Here is a 19771-nt window from a genome sequence, read left to right as displayed (position 1 = left end):
CCTGACAAGTGGTACCATGTCTGCACCTGGGATCCAAACCCACAAAACCCCAGGCCGCCAAAGTGGAGCACACGAACTCAACCACTCGGCCACGGGGCCGGCCCCCAGCGTCTGTTGTTTAAACCCCTAGTCTATGGTATTTTTTTATAGCAGCCCAAAGCCAACTAAGACAAGTTTCATAACTGGTCTTGGCGGAACTTTAAACATTGCAAAATAAAATAAAAACGTAATTTACAAGTATGGATAATAATGGCTTTCCTTAAAGAAATGTTTCCTGCAAAGAAAAAATTATAGCTTCTTATGCCCTAATAAAACCATTTCAATTCTTGCCCCATTTAAGAATTACAGTGCAACAATGTCTTAGAAAAACCAATATATGTCAAGTAAGCATCTACCCCTGATCATCTGAAATCCATAGTCTGCCTTGAGAAAATCAGAAAGGAATTTATGTGCAACTACAAACTAGAGAAATAATTTTGTACTTTAAGCCCAGGTAAGAGCTAGGATTTTAATCTAATCAGTTTCCAGAATCTTAGAACACATTATTTCAAGTTCAGGTGGGGTGCGCATACCTTGTTCTTCACTAGGGAGTTCCACTGTAAAGCTGGCAGGCCTCCTAAAGCATCCTACGTTGCCGTTATGAATAAATGTTCTGAAATGTTCAAACTGCTCCCCAGCTCTTCCCCTGTTGGCTGTTGGGAAAACCTCGAAACCCTAGGCCTGGGGTGGATGGCAGGAGGTGCCTGCTGTGCACCCAGATTCCAGGCAAGGCCATCTTTCAGGAGAGCCAAGGCTTCTTCTCAACAGGTTCCAAGTTGACTTTGCTGTGAATCCTGCCACAACCACCACCCTAACCCACTGTCTATGTAATAAGTGTCTGGACTTGTATATGTAATTTATGTGCATATTAATATTATTAATATTAATATCATTTAGAAACTTCATCTCAGAATGGTTCCAGATTACTGAAGAGGCAAGAGCCTCTTATAGTGAATTGCACATTCAGGTAATATTCACATGAGGCCCACTCTGTATTCCTGTATAGTTTTACTTTATAACTTCGTGTTTGCATTAGTAAAGGCGTTGACAACTATGAAAAATAATTTGAGTTTTAATAAGTAAACTGTGTGAACCAGTAATATTGATCGTATATTATCCTGTAGTACTTTTTCAGAATTTTTAAATTGCCTTTTCACGATTTCCTTAGGAAGATAACGGGCTCCCTCTAGTGGGAAGTGAGCATTAGAATTGAATTATTTCCCCAAAGCAGTGTAGCTTCTTAGTCACCCTCTGAAGGAAAGGGGGCCTCTTCTGACTCTGACAGTGTGGGCTCCATAACATTTAGTTTTCTCTTTGAATTTTAGCAAAGAAAATAACATTGATTATCCAGGAATGTTTATAGGGCAGTCTTGAGTTTAGAATCAGGTTGATGATGTGAACCCAATCTGCCTAGGCGTTAGCTTCGGCCAATATATTTATGTAATTTATAAATACATAAATTCTAATTATAAAACTTAACTCGTAAGCCTTTACTTTGATAATTGAGTGGTTTTTAAAGGATTCTCTCATCTCTTGCGCTCATGTTAGAGCTGCGCGTAGGTGGCTTGCCCACAATTGTGTATCTGGAAGTCTGCTTTGACTCTGAGTTCCTATTAGTTTTACAGAAAGTAAGCCCTGTTCACTTTGGCTTTTCCTACTTTATAAGAAAAAAATGACTAAAATCCCATGCTTTTTTGAGGTAATTAGCTTTCTGCCCCATACCATTTATGCTTGAAGCTAAAACTACATCTTATAGAGTTTAATAACTTATGTAAAATGTTAATTCTGAATCATCAAGAAAAATTAAAATTGTACCCAGGCAGGGAAGTAAATAGCACATTACAGCAATGGCTTTTGGTTTTATAATCAGTAAGAAAAAAAACGTTTAATGAAATCTAGCATTGAGAATGGGCTATATCCCCAAATGGTAAATAACCAATAACCAACTCCAGGAAGAGTGGTTATGGCAAGTTATAGAAATTTTCAGTTTTAAAACCCCGTATCACATGTTGTACCTATTCCACATTTTATATATCTTCTATCAAAGCGTGTACTTACTTGCTTTTTGGTAACTGTTGACAATGACATTCTACTGGAAAAAGGTTGGCTCTCACTAAATATATCTATTTTTAATTTTCTTACAGCAAATCATATGCTTAGTTTTGGAACACTGGTCAGTACTTCCAATACCTACGATGGATCTGGTATTGTGACCGTGGAAACGGACCATCCGCTCCTCTGGACCATGGCCATCAAAAACTAACACAGCCACCGGCATCCTCAGCTGTGCCTCTGACTTACCTCATTTGCCAATGACTTATTGCTCAACAAGAACAGTTCACTGTGGTTTGCAGGAATCTAGAACTCTCCATGGGAAGTCTGCTAGTTTTAAAGATGTTAATATTTAAATAATCCAGGGGACATTATAAATGACAGATCTCTGTTTTACAGTGAGGAGGGGAAATCATTATTTGTTAAGAAAGGAAATAAGCTCTGTTACATTCAGTTGGAAAACTAATGTGGATCATTCCACTATAAAATGCAGCACTGGTTATTCTTATGTTATTAATCATTCCATTTATCCTAGGAAATTGGTTTTAATTTTGAAGCTGAGAAAGCTCTGTTGAGGGTCCTTGGTGTCCAGGATGTAAACCTCCCATCCTTAAATGCTTATCATCAAGGGCTACTTCTGAGTGTCTATTAATATTAGATTCCTCTATATAATATAGAAAGGAAATTCTTCCAGATTGGAATGTTAGAAGTACACCATTTCACTCTGGCCTTATTACTGTGTTGGGTGTTGTCTTTTAGGAATACATCCAGAATCATTGACCTAATTATTAAATTTGAAACAGGTAGTTATGTAAGCTATAGGTGAAAAGAGAAATGACACAAAAGATAAATGACAGTCCATAAAGCTCTACTAACGTATTCACCCCAAACTCAGCTTCTGAAGTCAGTGTGCTGGGCTTTAGTAGAGTGACAGATCCAAGTTGCCCTCATCATAATTACAATCTGGACTGAAAATGTTATGTAGAGGAAACTTAAGCATAAAAATCGAATTGTTTCTGACATACCTCAGACTGAAAAAAACCTTGGTTCATAGACCACAAGGTTACCAGATTACCAGAAAATGGGTTTTGCAATCCATGGGGATGAGTGAACACAGTGTATAAGGAGCCTGGTCTGAAAGCCTGCGTTCCTGTCCCTGTGCGGCCATCCATCTCAGTTCCCTGAACCCCCCTCCTCAGCCAGAAAAGGGAAGCGGCTGGATGGATGTGCCTGAGGTGCCTCCCCACACTCAGATGCCAGACACCGACGCTAGGCTGTCATTAGGCAGATAATGCCCAGTTACTAAACCATCTGGGGCACTGAAACGTATTCGCATTTCTTTTATCCTCTTACCCTTTTCCATCTTGTTTACCAAACCGAATGTTGCCACACAAACCATGAAGTAAGAACCTGCCCAACGTGGTTCCATACCCACAGTCCCCGGGTTGCTGTAAGGAAAGGGACCAGCAGCTCTTTTCTTCCTGGTGCTACAGCAGAGGCAGCATCAGATTGTAAGTGGAGGATGAAAGCAGGGTCAGCTGAACTAGCATGCAATTGTGAACAGTTAATCATTAGAAATAATTTTTAAATATTTATGCAAATATATGTGAGATTGAAATCTGGAGCTCAAATAAAAATATTTAACTATCAGTGTGCATGTCTGTGGTCAGTTTTTAAGGAAACAATCCATTGTCTCAACTGTGTTTCATTATCACCAATCTCTCATAATCAATGCTTCTGTATAAGAAAAGGATTTGCTCGAAGGATGATTGATAACTACAGTACCTCACTCATCTGATTTCAGATAGCAGCCCAGTGCCTTTATTACTTTCTCTAATCTCCATGGCGGTTACTCTCCAGCTCACATGTGCCAGGTGTCTACACTTCATCTCTCTGGACTGCAGCCCCATCCATAAAATAGGGATTCTAGGTGGCACCCCATAGTACCTTGTAGGACTTGCAAAGGACAGGCAGATAGATTACTTTCAAAGATCTCTATAAGCTGGAGGAAAAAGAACCAATAGAAAGAAGATTGGTGGAGGAAGAACCCTGGGGAGCAAGAAAAGGGATGGGAGGGGCCAGCCCTGTGGTGCAGTGGTTAAGTTCACACGTTCCACTTCGGCAGCCTGGGGTTCGCTGATTCAGATCCTGGGTGCGGACCTACGCACCACTTGGCACGCCATGCTGTGGCAGGCGTCCCATGTATAAAGTAGAGGAAGATGGGCACAGATGTTAGCCCAGGGCCAATCTTCCTCAGCAAAAAGAGGAGGATTGGTGGCAGCTGTTAACTCAGGGCTAATCTTCCTCAAAGAGAAAAAGAAGGAATCAGAGCACAGGTGAGAGTCCCAGATTAGATGGTCAGTGCTGTAGCAGAGCCCAGTTCTAGGTCCTTCTGCATCTGCTCAGCACAGGAGCAGAGCCCAGAGCTTCTGTCCATATACTGCCTACTTTCCCATTCACAGTCTGATTTCCCATTCACAGTAGAAAGATCAGTCAAGCTCCACTCCTTCAACTCGGAACCTCCAACAGAAAAACACCTAAGACCTCCACACCACTGCCCAAACAATACCTGCACCAAAAGGAGCTGGAGAGGAGCGAAGGAGAGGGGTCACGTGGCGTGGCACTCTCAGGGCTAGTCCTTTCTACTGCACTTACTTAGAAGTTTGAGGCTCAGCCATTGTATAGTCATCACTGGAAATGTGTTATATACATAGAAAAGAAGTATGTCCATTGTTTTATAATTTTACTACAAAAGAAAGCATGTCCTACTTATCCTGAAATTCTTATCAGTGTTAATAAGTGGATACTTAGCAAGAAGAATATACTTTGCTGCTTAGTAAGCATTGAGGAAAAATTTAAAAAATCATTGAGATTTATCCCACATTACCACCTATGTATCACACTGTAGCCATTGGAGGTCCGTGGAAGGGTTTCTCTTAAAGGATAGGGCACCCCTCCCAATTCCTGCCAGGCTACTGAAGAATTAGGTACTGGTCTTATCGTAACAGCTAGATCTTAAGTTAGCATGAGGGAAGCCATCTTAGGGAAAGGAAGCGACATTGTAACTATGACCCTGACTCACTAGTCTCTGTGAATACATTCTAGCTGGCAGATAGCCAAGATGATTAAGCATCTCTTGCTTTTACAAAATGTATGATCTGCTAGTTCTATGACTCTTGCTTCCCTATATCTCTGAGCTGTGATAAGACAACTTTGTTCTCTGAGTTCCCCAGGAACATGATGACCTCCAGAAAGAAAAACTCTGTGTTGGTACCATCATGAATGACAGAAGAAAGAGAAAATGTGGCACCTTGAGGTTTGTCACACCGGATAGTCGACATCCCTAACCCCACTCCCTGCCTGCGCATTTCCCTTATATAACTGCCCCAAGGGTCTGTTTGATTTTAAGATAGTTCTTCGGGACACTAGTTGCCGTCTTCCGATTATGCTGGCTAATTGTATAAACTTTCCTTTCTCAACCACTGGCTCGTTTGCAACTGCTTGGCACCAGATTGCAGCAAGCAGAACGAGCCCCTTTTTGCTTGGTTACACTATTATTTGACCCCTTTCTATTCCTTAAAAATACTTAAGTACAATTTTTCTCTTTAGGTATTTCCTTATTAGATCATTTAAGTAAGCATCCATTTGTTATTTTTATATGAACACTCTGAGTCTGCAGATAGGATCTCAGGTGCACCAGTGCCCTTTCTGATCCCCAGCCCCCCCTCTGCCACGTCCAGTTCAGATCCTGACCTCCAGCTTGCAGCCATAAGAGACACTGGAAGTTGGGCCCTGCTAGGAAAGTGCCCTGTGTTCCTTGGCCCTTTTGACTTCAACCTTTCTTCTTTACATGGGTCAGATATATAGCTTTTATAAATCTGGGGGCGGTCCCCCAAGAATGGCATCTGGCTCCTAAATCACTGACTAGTGAGAACATGCTATGATGACTTCAGGCAGCAGGGCAAATCTGAAAATGGCTGCAGACTGAAACCCCGGCTGGAGTCCCAGTGACTATGATCTGTGCTAAGTTGTGTGTGTGGTCCAAGGCATTGGGAGGGCACCACATTCCCAGACATAGGTCGGGCACAGTGATGCGTCCTCATTCCTTGATTTCTGCTAAGCAGACAGAGAGCATTTTCTCTTGGGATGGGAACTGGGGCCATCCACTAGTTACAGAGGTTCACTCAGAGCAAGGAGGAGGTGGCCCTGGCGGCCTGGGTGTTCATAACGGTAACTGCTTAAGCACTTCCGTCACGCTTCCGTATGTGTGGAATGCATTTTAAACAGACCTGGCTGACTACTCCTGCTCAAATTCATGCCTTCAGAGCTTTACTTGAACAATCAAAGTAAAGCAGCACATGGACTTGATCTGACGGAGACTGATGACAGGCACCAAGGCAGGAAGCAGTAAGAAACTGTGCTCTCTCCCCTCAGGCTCCGTGCTCATGAAAGGAGTGTGGTCTGAGTGGTGACTCTCAAGCTATATTGACCATGACCCTCTAGGAATACATGATGCCTTGTGACATAGTCCACACATACACAAAAACATGCACGTTCTCTAATATTTTATTCTAAATTGAAAAACACCCAGAAATCTAAGTTGAAAAAACACACCAAAGGGTAAAGTAAAATGCATAAAGAGACTTTTTGAAAATGTGTGTGTTTGTGCAAGAGTTCTGCATTGAGCATACACTTCTTTCCTAAGTTTAAGACAAACTGAGTATAATTTACCAATTTATCACTTAATAATAATAGTTTTTATTCTTATATATGTGCTAAGAGAATAACCTCCCAATGACAGCAGGCTGAGTGTGATCCTATTTGGGAATAATAAAACCAATTTAACCTCATTAGGAATGGGGCAGAGGGGGGAGCTAGATTATTTAAATTGTGTCTGAAGCATTCTACTCAGAATAAAATAAATTAGCCTTATACCTGGGGGAGATTAAAATTGAAGCCACAGGTCAAGGCAGTCCCAGGGTGTCTGTATATACAGAATGGAAAATTCCTGGCACATACAGTACAAGTTTGCCCTCCCTTGCCCACAGCAGATTTCACTTATCAATCATGGTTTTCTTTTTTGATTAGCTGCAGCCTGTGCCTCATCTCAAAACAATTCTCCAGGCAGCCATGATCAATTATTCTCCATTGGCTTGGCACCCCTGGTGGCTCAGAGCTAATGGGAGATCCTGCCACTGTACACAAAACACCTACAGTTCCATCCTGGGAAAGAGGTCATGGCAACATCATTCTTCTTCAGGGGGAATGAAGGACGTGTTCCCCGTGTACTTAATTCCACCACTGAAAGCAAGGGCTTTGTATACAGCAAAAGAAAAACTAATACCATCCCTCCCAACGGCTTGAAAAACATAAACAGGGCCCTGAGATACCCACAGTTGAGAGACAAGAAATTTCTCAGAATAGAGCCATAGCTTATCCCTGAGAACAAAGAAATCTAAGATATATAATACTGTGTTAGTCCAAAGGTTGAAAAGGGTTTTTTAGCTAACAGCAAAAGGAATCAATAAGATTACAAATAATACCTTAAATATTTCTTTCTTTTAAAATTACCTTTAAACCCAAAAGACTAGTGAGTATTTAATAGTCAGTTTATATTTTTGAACAATAAACATGGGAAATTATGAGTGTAAAATTCTGCAGGAACTGAGCATAGTCTCATCTGAATGGCAGAATTAATTTTGTGCATAGTTGCTTAACATTCTGAATCCTCTGCCAGAATATCAACCCCTTGGGAGCATGGACTTCATGTTTCCTGTTATCTGCTGTATCCTCTTTCTTAGAATAGGGCCCTGTTGTCAGCACATGTGCAAATAATATTCATGTAGTACCACTGGTACATTAGCTAACCTCCCCACTTGAACCCAGGCCCAAGGACTATACTGTTTGGCTTCCCTAGTCCCTGGAAATGATTGCTCTTTTCCTTCCTCCATCCCTAACTATCCAGGCTTTAAAGCAGATATGCGAAAGTTTCCCAAGTGCCCTCATTCTAGATGGATAGACTGGTATATATGTTTGCTCACTCACATTTCTGAAGAAGGAAGTAATGTTCACAGCACCAAGGCTGGGCTTAAAGACGTCATTCCAGGCAAATTACAGCAAGTAAGCAATCAAGGAAAATCAGAAGGCCAAGAAATTGTAAGGGGCTTGAAATGCACAGATAAGGGAAAATGAAAGCCATGAGGCGAGTAATGACAGAGGTTTGGGAGATTGGGATGGACTAAAAGAATCAAGATCAAAATAAATGTGAAGAGCACATCTGATTGGCCTGACTTACTGGGGAAAACGCAAAAATAAGAGGTTAAAGAAATTTTTCTGAGTTGGAAATCTTGTAGCTGGAGCTATTTCCACCTTTGGAGGTTCAAGGAATGACCCTGGCAGTCATGAGTTGATACAGACTACCCCAAAAATAAGAGTTGTTTTCAAACACTTGAAGACCATGGCATTTGATTCTGATATTTTGTTTATTTGTGTTTACATCTATTTGTTCCTCAGATTAAACCTTTAACATGCATATGATATTAGCCTGAGGAGTCTAAAACCATAAAAAAAATGTTATCTCCAACTGAATCAGCCACACTAAACCTCATTATTTGTGATTTTAATTAAGCGTTCTCTATCAATAAATCGCCCTGTTAACTAACTTTTTAAAAAGTATAAAGGTCACAAAAGAATTCACTTTTTATTGAAAAAATTTATCTCATTCAAAAAACTTCTCCAAAATATGTGAAGGACATAGAGTAAGGGATTTCTTAGAATAATGTAGAGGTTTTACTTTTTTTGGCTATAGGAAATATTAAATGTCTATCAGTTCTCTCTACTATATCAACTTCATTAATTTAAGAAATACTTTTCACTCTCCTTTTCATTCCCTATTCATGAGGAAAATTTCCTAGGTGCCAGTGGTCAGCACATTCTGCCTTTTTATTTGCACTCCTTAAAATTCAGGGAAGCCTACATGAATAATGAGATGAGAAATGGTGCAGAAAGTTGTTGGGATAGCTTTTAGTCAGTGAATTTATTATGCATATTTTAAAGTTGACCTTTTAATCCAAGTTTTTATTCAATTCTATTGCAAGGAATTGAGCAACATGGTCACTTTGAATATTTGTATGCCAGTGGCATTGAACAATGAGTTTCACGAGGAAAAAGTCACAGATTAAATCACGAAGATGCCAGTATATTCTTTTTAAGGCTAAATGGAGGTAAGATAGAGACTTTTTTAGCAAAAACAGTTTTCCACAGAAAGAAAAATTTGCCCTAAATTTTAAGAAGATATGTAAATCATTTTCATATTTTCTCTAGATTAATGTTGCTAGTAATTGTGTATCCATATAAATACACAAATAATGTTAGTCACATTGATGCTATTGTTATTCATTCTTGTTTTCAGGAATGAAGAGCTTTCCACAAGTTGCTCTAAAGGCTTAACCTTTCTCTTGGGTAGAGGTGAAATGTACTAGCGCTGATATTCATAGCATTGAAATAAGGGGATGAGCCGAATGGATTGACTACAGAGAATCAGGACTTATTATGAAGCCCCAAGTTACTGGAGTTTCCACTTACTCAGATTCTAGCCTACTCAAAACATCCCCTATACCAGGACCTTCTGCAGACCTTATGGGAGGCCCATTTCCCCTTAATGTACAGAAGAATCCCCCAACAATTTTGCCATCCAGCAACCACAAAATGAACCCACTCCCTCTTGACATGGCAAGCTCCCTGGTGTTCAGTCCAAGGCTGGACAAACACTTGTGGGATCTGGCCTCCAAATTAATCCCCAAGATTCTACGCTGAGTCACTCCCCAGGAAATTCAACATTTTACACCTAAGTGAAGTTAGAGGGCAAGGATAGGTGCTGCCTTCTAGATTGGTGCTCCTCAGCTAAAATCATCAGAAGCACTCTTAACTGTATTTTTTACAAATGCATTCTTAGGGCCTCATCGAAATTGACTGCTATCACATCTGCTCGTCAGGTTTCTAGGTTGCAGATTTGCGGCTGGTGACGCGTTTGACCCGGGGAAGAAGGAAGACAAAGAATGTAGGTGAAATGAATTTCCCTGGTTTGATGAGAGTTCCAAAGTCCGAGCAGGAGACTAATCCTGTGCTGTTTCCTCACCAATGAGTTAACTTTCAATAAAGCAGAAAACCCAGTGAAATGCGAGATTCCAAGTTGACATATTGCTGTCCTTAAACACAAATTTGTGTGCCTATGGCAAGGCAGACACTGGGGTACAGTGATGCCCTCACAGGCTTACATTATAATTAAATGACGGAGAGACAAGAGAGAGAAGTGGGGAAAAGGAAGGAAGAAAAAAAGGAAAGCTACACGGGAATGGAGACAACAAAAACTGCAAAAAGAGGCCAAAAATGGGACATTCACTTTGGGCAAATGAGATGGGGAAAGAAGAGAGGAAAAAGAGAGGACAGTTTGCTTCTCTTTTCTAACTCATTTGGAATTCTAATGAACATTATCTTCAACTCTTAATAGCACAGCAGAAAATGGACTTTTATGAATCCACTAAAATCCCTATATGTAAGAAAAACTAAATCGTCACATTTTAATAAAAACATTTTCTGACATTATAAAGACATTCACACAAACAGGCCCAGAGAGACACAGAGATGCAGGCGCAGTGAGATTCCCAAAGGCACTAATAAATATGAGTACACAGACAGACAGGCCTGGGAAGACAGATGGACAGAGAAGCGGGCAAAGACTCACACACTCATGTGACATCCACCAGCAGGGAGACCCTCAGCGTCTGATCCATTCCGTATTTTCTCAGACATTGAGAGAAAACATTTATTTTATTATTCCAAAATGCAAATTTTTTTTCTTTATAGGCAAAATTTCAGCTTTTCAGTCAGTCATGTATTCATTCAACAACCACTATCGAGGATCTTCTTCTTAAATTCCATTTCAATTATTATAATCACACCCTTACTTATACCCTCAAGTCTCTTGTTGTGCTCACTTGGCAAAGCCAAAATTCTGTTTAAACCAACTGTCTGCCTCCTCTGCACCTGAAAACAGCTGGAGAAAAACACAACCATGATGACTGACCTCACTTGAAATTCAATATATACATACATGCATGCATACCATTCTGTAAGTGGCCTCCTAACGATACCCGGCAATCATACTACACACTTGTAATTCATTCACCCTACATCATCATTTTTCCTCTCCCTTGGATCATTCTTATACAAATAGACACATTCTTCTATAGACCCCACTTCCTCTATCAGCCACCACCTCATTTCTTTATTCTCCTTTGCAATTCTCTCCTTTTAAAAGTTGTCTAAATAAATGCACTCTTTCTAACTCTGCTCCTCCCATTTCTCTCTCAAACCCACTCTGGTGATGCTGTGGCCCCACCACCAAACTACTGTCTTTAAGGACACCGATGGCATCCCTGTTGCTGAAGCCAATGATGAAGCCTCAGTCCTCACGTACTTGACCTATCAGGACTATTTAACACACTGATCACATTCTGCCCTTGACTGCAGGACACCACACTCTCCTGGTCTTACTCCTGCCTCACTGGTGCCTCTTCTCTGTATGCTGTACTGGTCCCTCCACTTTTCCTCCAGCCTTTCAATGTACAGCTCCTGCGTCAGTCCTCACTCTTTTCCTTTTCACAGTGTCTGCTCGCTTTCTTAGTGATCTCATCTAGTACTTACCACCTCAGACAACATCTGTATGGAAACCCACATATTAAATTGTCCACTTGATATCTCCACTCTGATATCTCAGAGACTTTTCACACTCAACATGTTCATCACCAAACCTGTGCTGTTCCCCAAAAGCCTGCTCCATCTACTACCTTCCCATCTCAGTGATGGCAGACCCATCCCTCCTGTTGCTCGGGCCCAGATCCTTGAGTCATTCTTGTCTCCTCTTTCTCTCACAATTGCGAGCTCTACTTTCAAAGCATATTTAGAATCTGACCACTTCTCACCATCTCTGCCATTATCACCCTGGTCCAAGCTACTATTCTCTCTCACGGGAATCATCACAATCAGCAACCAATTGTCCCTGCTTCTACTGTCCTCCTCCCCCGACTGTTCTCTGCACAGTTGCCATGTCCAGTCATGCCATTTCTCTATCCCTGCAGTGGCTTTGGGAAAATGCCAAGTCTTTCCAAGGGACCAGAATGCCCAGATGATCCAGCCCACTCTCCCGATGACCTCCTTCTAAATTTATACTCTCCCCCTGCTGACTCCGGTCAAGCTTCATGGGCTCTTTGCTATTCTTCAAACACACCCAGCACACTCCTGCCTGCGGGCCTTTGCTCTGGCTGTTCTGTCAGGACTGCTCCTCCGAGACATCCGCCAGGCTAGCACTCTTGTCATTTTCAAATCATTTCTCAACTCTCACCTTCTCAACAAAGCCTACATGGAGCATGCTATTTAATAAAGAAACATGCCCAACTACCAAACTCCACCCCTCCCCATCCCTGGCACTTTCAGTCCCTCTTACTTTGCTTTACTTTTTTTTTCAAATAATTTATCACCTTCTAGCATACCATACAATTTACTTATTTATTATGTTATCTCTTCCTCCTGCTAGCACGTAATCTCCAAGAGGGCTGGGATTTTTGTTTTATTCGCTGACGTATCCCAAGCCCCTAGAGCAACGCCTGGCACATGGTGGATTCCCACATTCAACAAACGCTGAGAATTTACCACGTGCAAGCACTGGGAACTGAGCGCCGAGTTAAGACAAACATGCTGCCCGCCCCCTTGGAGCTGACAGTCTAATTCTTACTATTTCCTGGAGACAGCTAATTTTTAGAATCTTCAAAAGGGAGTGGAAAAGCATCATGAAGGATTGCATCAGACACCCTCACAGCACTGTAAATGCTCAGCTGAACCAGCGGAATCCAATGACTGAAACAGACACGGTAACTGTGCGCCTTGGGTTTCAGGCTTCAACTCTATCCCATGCAATTGAGAGACTACACACCAGGACTCCAAGGTTCCTCAGCCTAGTATGCAAACCAGAATTTGCCCTAATGACACTAGATATAATTAATGATGAACAAAACAAACCACCTCAGACACTACGTCATTCTAGTCTTGCAATAACTCCTCCCCTAAGTAAAAAGACATGCTCCAAATGAAAATATCTCCATTTAAAAAACTTCCCCTGACATGGTAATCAAGTCTTATGCTTTACCAATAATTAGCTGGACTGAAACCCTTCCATGCCCATTTTTCTGCAGTTCTGGCAGCAAATTGATAACCTCAGGCAATTTTTAATTAGCACTCTTTAAAAATGGTTTGCTAAATTAGTCAACTATGAAATAACCTCACCCAAATGATTAAGTTCAAATTGCATTTCAAATCCATCACCTGTTTTTACTGTATGAACATACCGTCACTCCAGGATTGTTAATTACACTGTTTACCGGCCTGTGTTTTAATCCATGCACAGAACAGTGGGCAGCAAGTGCCAGCTGGCCTATCTCTATGCTGCTGTTTCAAGTGGCCTGCCAGCCATTTGGTGTTGACATTTCTATTACCAGCAATAGCTCTGGCTCCATCCTTAACCCAGGAGAGAGAGTATTTCAGATGAGCCTCCTTATGTCCAGGTAAGTCACCTGTGTTGCTCAACGTAAGGGAAGCTAGGGCCTGCTTTAGTAAGGACTTTCTTGTGGCCATGCTTAATGGGCATGGCAGCTGTGCCATTCCTTCCTCACACCCTTCACATCTGTTATTTAGCATGTGTGTTCACATGATCTTATTTAATTTCAAAATAAGACTAGGAATCAAGCAGTTTTAACTCCAGCACACAGGTGAGAAAATGGAGCATCAGGAGATTGAAATATCTCACCCAGAGTTAGAGGCAGAGCCAGAATAGGATCTCTAGTCTCCTGACTGCAATCAACTGGCACCATCAGCTGCAGCCTCCATTCCCCCAACCATTTCCTCACTTGTCTCCTTTTCTTAAGTTTTGTCTCCCTCCGATCATGTCTCTACACCGCAGCCTGAGCAATCTTCTCAAAATGCACACCTGCTGTATAACCTTTCTGTACATGGCTTCCCACTGAACTCTCTTTGCTCTCTCAAGGGCTTCATCCAAGCTATTTCCTCTGCCTACGACCCAGAACCTACCCCTTGTACTTCCACTGGATTTGTCCCTGGCTTTCCAGGCAGCCATTAGGGAAGCCAAATCCCAGGCCCTTCACTGAGGTCTGCCTTGGCCACTCCCAGGGAGAGGGCAGCGTTAGCACCCATGCCTGACTTGACCAGACCCCTAGAACCCAGTCTTCACCCTGGGGGAGAGCAAGGTGGACAGTGGTGTTAGGTGAGGGGACAGTGGTAGGGGGACTTTCCTGGACCAAGCAGCCAGTGGCCTGGAAAAAAGAGGCCATGGAAATCTGGGAAGAAGTATAAATTTGATCCAATATATTATTATATTAATCATTCTACAATATCAAGATGTCTTTCTTATATCCTAGATGGTTCCAGAACCCAAAGGCAAACAGATCACTTTCCCTTGGTTTGTATGGTCCTTTTAGACATTGGGAAGGAAGAAATCAACTTAAGGAAATCCACCAAGTGCCTAGCACTGTTAAACTTTACCCTGCCTGCTTTCCATTCACCTTTTACACGTTCCTTACTTACAGGCTGTCGTCTGGAAAGGGGAAATGGGGATTCTTCTCGGTTTGAATTTGCTCCATGGGACATCTTCCGTGAGTGGCTGGTTTCTAGTTTTCACACCTGGGCTAGTATTGGGAGGATTCTACTCTAGCTCCAGCTGACAGTAAGAATCCTAATAATTCTGCCCTCAAAATTGTTCCTCAGAGCTAGGTAGAGACTTGCGCAACCTCAGAGTTAGAAAGAACCCTAGAAGACATTGACTCTGGTGCTCAAGGCTCATTTGATTAATGAGTAATCCTATTTGCAGATAGACGGGACTCTACATACATGCCCTGAACTCCACATATATACCATGGACCCAGTTATATCCACGTAAGTCTTTAAATTCCCCTGAGGCACCCATGCTATTGCACAATATTTTTCCAGGCATCCAAACACACATTTGACTAATGGCACACTCATCTTACTTATTTCTTCACTAGTGAATGTACCTATTGGAGAATTTCCTCCACCAGGTGGCAGCCAAGCCTTACTAAAATACAGTGTGTCAATATAACTGCTTGATCAATGAAAAGCAAATAGCTTTAAGATCGAATTGCATATGGACATGCTTGTCTCTATTGACTTGAGTTTGACCCCATGGAAATGGCATTCTCTGGAAGATGTTCAATATCAACAATGTAAACAATGTGGTATCTGATGCTTCCTTCCAAACTCAGGTATGACCTTTTACCACTGACAAAGCAAGGCTGCAAGGAAGAGAATTTTACAATGGCTTCTCCATTCAGGATGCTCTACTGTTTATGCCTGACAGCCTGTTCCCTCGCCCCGTGCAGAAGGACTTGATCATCTCCTCTACCAAGGTGTTAGCACTGCAAGGCTACATGGTGCTCAAGACCAACTTTCTTTCCAGGAACACCAAAGTTAGTCACTTCCAAGCAGAACTGTAACTAAGCTCCACCTCCCTTCATTCATTTCCTCATATTATGTGCGTAGAGGTCCATTGTCTAACCAAATTGTAAATTCCTTTAGGGACAGAAATGGCCTTATCCATCTTTGTATCCCTTTCTCCTTCTCCAGTGCTTGGCCCCTACTTATTTCTTCAGTCTCTTCTCTCACCATTTATTTTTACAACTCACTTCTCTGGCTAACTCCACATCATTTCTTTTTTCCTTCTTTTCTTTTTTTTTTTTTTGGAGGGGGACTTCCCTGAGGCCTCCAGACCCTTTTTGCTTAAATTTGCAAGAATTGGTTTTTGTTGATTGCACCCTACAACACTGCCTGATGTTGGCAAGGAATACAATATCCTTCACTGCATAGGAGAGTGTCTAAGATATAATCAGAGCCAATTCACGAGAAGGAGTACTGAATTTTATACAAGTAGGAACTGAACAAATGCACAGGGTTTAGCATATGAGACCTCTAATATCAGATTTCTCTATTTTTTTTCTCTGCTACACTGGGAAGACAGGATGCAAACATTCCCCCTCATTTTCTTAGCCTCTGTCCTCCATGTTCTCAAGGAAAGGTAAACTAAATTTTTGGTTGCTAATAATTCAGTCTAAGAACAAGGTTTGAGGAAAAAGGAGAGTGGATTGGAGAAGCAGACAACAGGTAGGAGCTTCATCTGAGGCAGAAAGAGCTGTCCCTGGCTTGAGGGGGTGGACTGTGTTAGGAGGAAGCAGCAAGACCCCAGAGAAAAGGCCAGTCTGCGACTTATACAGAGACAGGACCACTGATGCAGTTTGTCAAAGAGCCCTTTCTCCCATGTAGAGAGCTCTCAGGCCTAAACGGAATGCATAGACAAGGACGACAGGGGTCTCAGGGATGCACTGTATGAACAGATGGCAGGTCTCTACTAGATGGTGAGGCCCAGAACCTTGGAGAAACCCTTAGAATGACATGTTGAATTTCTCGGCAGCCTAAAGAGATAGATGTTGAGGATCCAAATTAGAATAACTTAAAGAACATAAAGAAAGGTGCTATTTCTCACATATCTGAGGGTATGAACCTGGATTCGTATTGTGCCACTGTCATTAAATAAATTGCAAGCGCTCAGGGTAAGTTTCTGTACTTATTCAGCGTTTCCACTGAGCTGTTGCATGTACTGCTAGTCTCTTGATCTGTCCAGGAAGCATAATGCTTTAATATATAGAGACAAGGGACAATGCGTTTCTTACAGGCTGTGCAGGACAATGTTATTCCTCTCTCAAGATCAGGAATAGAGATCACGTATGCGTCTCTTCTGGTGTTTAGAATTCTTGCAAGTCTGAGGTCAAATGTATGATGTAGAATGCTCCCAGAACAAACGGTACGTTCTCACCTCTTTGCCTCTAAGGATTCACTACAACCATCTTCTAACTCAGAGGTCAAAGAATCAAGGAAATTGAGACCTCCTTCTTCAACTTTTAAATTAAAATCTACAAAGAAAATTTCAAGGTGAGAACAGACATAAAACCACATCAATATATAAAGTACAAGACAAAAGAAAACTGTATAATACTCTTAATGAGAAACCTTCCATGTGGAGAGAAGCAGCCTCTTTATTCTAACCCCTTGCTTACTGGGAAGAAAGGCAGTAAAGCTGTACTGTTTGTGCCAAGGTAGTAAGTAATGGAAGACTCCTCAGCATTAATTTTATACAAATATCTCTGTGGTACAAAACAAACCTTTGAAGACACTCTTCAGTTTGAAAGGAAATATTTCTAAAGGAAATCAAGAGGCTTTGATCATAATGTGCCCAAACGAGGGAGTAAATATTCACAGTAGGTCATGCTCAGAACACAGCACAACAGCTCTCAAGCAGAGCCAGAAATCACTCTGACATCTAACTTGTGACCTGTGAGGTGTGGCCTTAGTGAAGGGCTGTTGGGTTGCTGACTACAAGCCAGAAGAGTTACAGTTTCTGATTAGCAGGATTCGGGCCGGGTACCCGTTGTTCACAGCCAGCGTCCATTCTGATTGGTCAGTGCCTGTCTCCCCAGGGATCTGATACTATTTCACCCAGAGTCCAATTTCTGGTAGTACAGCCAACTCTCAAGAGAAGCAGAAAGTCGATGGCAGTGTCCCCCTACCTCCCTGATGGCATCACCACAGAATAAGCAGAGATGCCTATGAGAAGTTCCACACTAGCGATGGCAGGACAGATAGATAACAAAACCAATAATGGAGAAAGATGGTTGAAAACAGACTTTGTAATACTGAAGGCATACTGTTTTGGAGAGAAGAAAAGAAAGATTTGAGAGAGATGGCAGAGAAAAAGTTGGCAAGAGTTTGTAAGAGACGAGAACCCTTTTGCTCAAAGAGAACAGCCATTACAAGTGTCAGGATCACCTGGGCCACCTGCTAAAAACTGCAGATTCCAGGGCCCTACTCCAGAAGTGCAAAATCAGAATTGTGTGGGGTGAGGAGTGAATCAAGGGAATCTGCTTTTTTAACTAGTTTCCAAGGTGATTTTTGAAGAAAGAAATTGCACAAGAAGGACAAGAACCATGGCCAGTCTTTATCCCAGGTAAGTTTGGAGTGCCATGGAGCACCCAAGAGGAAGACTCTGAATGCGACTGGAGAGACAGGAAACAGAAGGGGCAGAGGGTCAGAACTAGAGTTACAGATCTGGGATGAATCTGAATTTCCTGATAAAATACAGGCAGGTAGTGACACTTGCAAAGGTATGTTGTTTGTTTATATATTCAACTTCCAAATACCCCCCTATTTAGGAAGAAGCCTTACTGTGGGGATTTTGATGGGAGCAGGGCTCCACTTCTCACTATGGGAGCCAAGAAGCCAGCTATTCCCTTCTGCTGCCCTCTAGTGGCTGGAGTGTGAGGATGTATCAAGACCAGGTCAATTAGATGCTGCTGCCTCAGGATTTTGAGTCTTTAAAGGAGAAACCCAAAGATGCAGAAAGTGTTAAGAAATGATTCTCAGCAATGGTCTCCCTAGTGTCGAGGCGCCCAGGACAATTCCCAATGCAGACTCTTCTTTGGGTGGGAACTTGATTTCTGCAGAGCCATTTGACACATACGACTTTTCAGCTTCCCCCGAAATGTATGAGCTACTCATATATTTTTCAATAAATTCCTTTTCTGTCTAAGTTTATAAGGTTCGGAGAACACTAGAGGACAAAAATAAACCCATGATACAATCTTCCAGATAATTGGAGAGTAAGAAATACAAAGATGTGAGACAGAGAAAGCACACTCCGAGAGCAAAGGGTCGAAGCACTGCTTGAGATAAGGATTCAGGAGAACACAATATCATAGAAATTAAGAAAGAGTTCACCGAAGAAAGAGAAGAAACTGATATGTGAGGGTTGGGCATTTTCTTTTCTATCCCCCCAGATTGCTTTGATCACATTCCTATTTTAAGAATTATATTGTACTTATTATATTATAACAATTAATTAATTTTTAAAATATCTAATTTAATTTAATTAATTAAATAGAATTAATAATTATAATAATTAATGTTATATTGATAATGGTTAATTGTATTGTAATTATGTCCCCCCAGTAGACTGTCAGTCCCACCAGAGTAAGAACCATCGCTTATCCCCCATTGCATCCACAGGGCATTTCCTATGCTGATCACAGCAGGTGCTCTGGAAATATGTGAGGAAGGCAGGGAAGAAGAAAGGAAAGATTGAACCAAAAAAAAGTAAAGCACGCAGAATGGGAGTTCCCCTGAGCCTCCTGAGACACCAACTAAGCCAGCCCTGCATGGTCCCCTTCTCCCTGGGAGGGTGCCAAGCAGTGCCTGGGTCCTGCCGCAGCCTCTCTCCAGCTGGGCAGTGTCCTGGCTTGCTCCTTTCAAAGGCACTCTCTCCTTGCCTTTCTCCTCCCACAGACCCTGTCATGTCCTTCTCCTTCACCTTAAGAAAGGTAGGAAGAGTCATTGATTTCAAGCAGCTTTCTTTGGCTTTCTGCCTTGCAAAAATTCTTGAGTCAAGGGATTCAGAGGGCTTAAACATTTGTCTGAAATATGAAAGAAGAAAAAATATAATGAACAAAATACAAATTAATATCTCAAAAAGTTATCTTCCAACATCTCT

General features: G+C 41.8%; 1 protein-coding gene across 5 annotated transcripts in view; it reads left to right on the top strand.

The window, feature by feature from the left end:
• TPK1 (thiamin pyrophosphokinase 1) overlaps window positions 1-3741 on the top strand; it is a 320428-nt gene extending 316687 nt beyond the window's left edge. For all 5 annotated transcript variants that reach the window (XM_070515232.1, XM_070515262.1, XM_014858413.3 and 2 more), the window contains one exon: window positions 2184-3741. Coding sequence is in view for 4 of the 5 variants with exons in the window: in XM_070515262.1 (XP_070371363.1) it covers window positions 2184-2302 (119 nt within the window). In the remaining variant the exon portion in view is untranslated. The remainder of the gene's footprint in view (window positions 1-2183) is intronic.
• The last annotated feature ends 16030 nt before the right edge of the window (window positions 3742-19771 follow it).

Source organism: Equus asinus, chromosome 1 (assembly GCF_041296235.1).
Source record: "Equus asinus isolate D_3611 breed Donkey chromosome 1, EquAss-T2T_v2, whole genome shotgun sequence".
Taxonomy (NCBI): Eukaryota; Metazoa; Chordata; class Mammalia; order Perissodactyla; family Equidae; genus Equus; species Equus asinus.
Note: the sequence above shows the minus strand (reverse complement) of the source record. Positions and strands in the feature narration are given on the sequence as shown.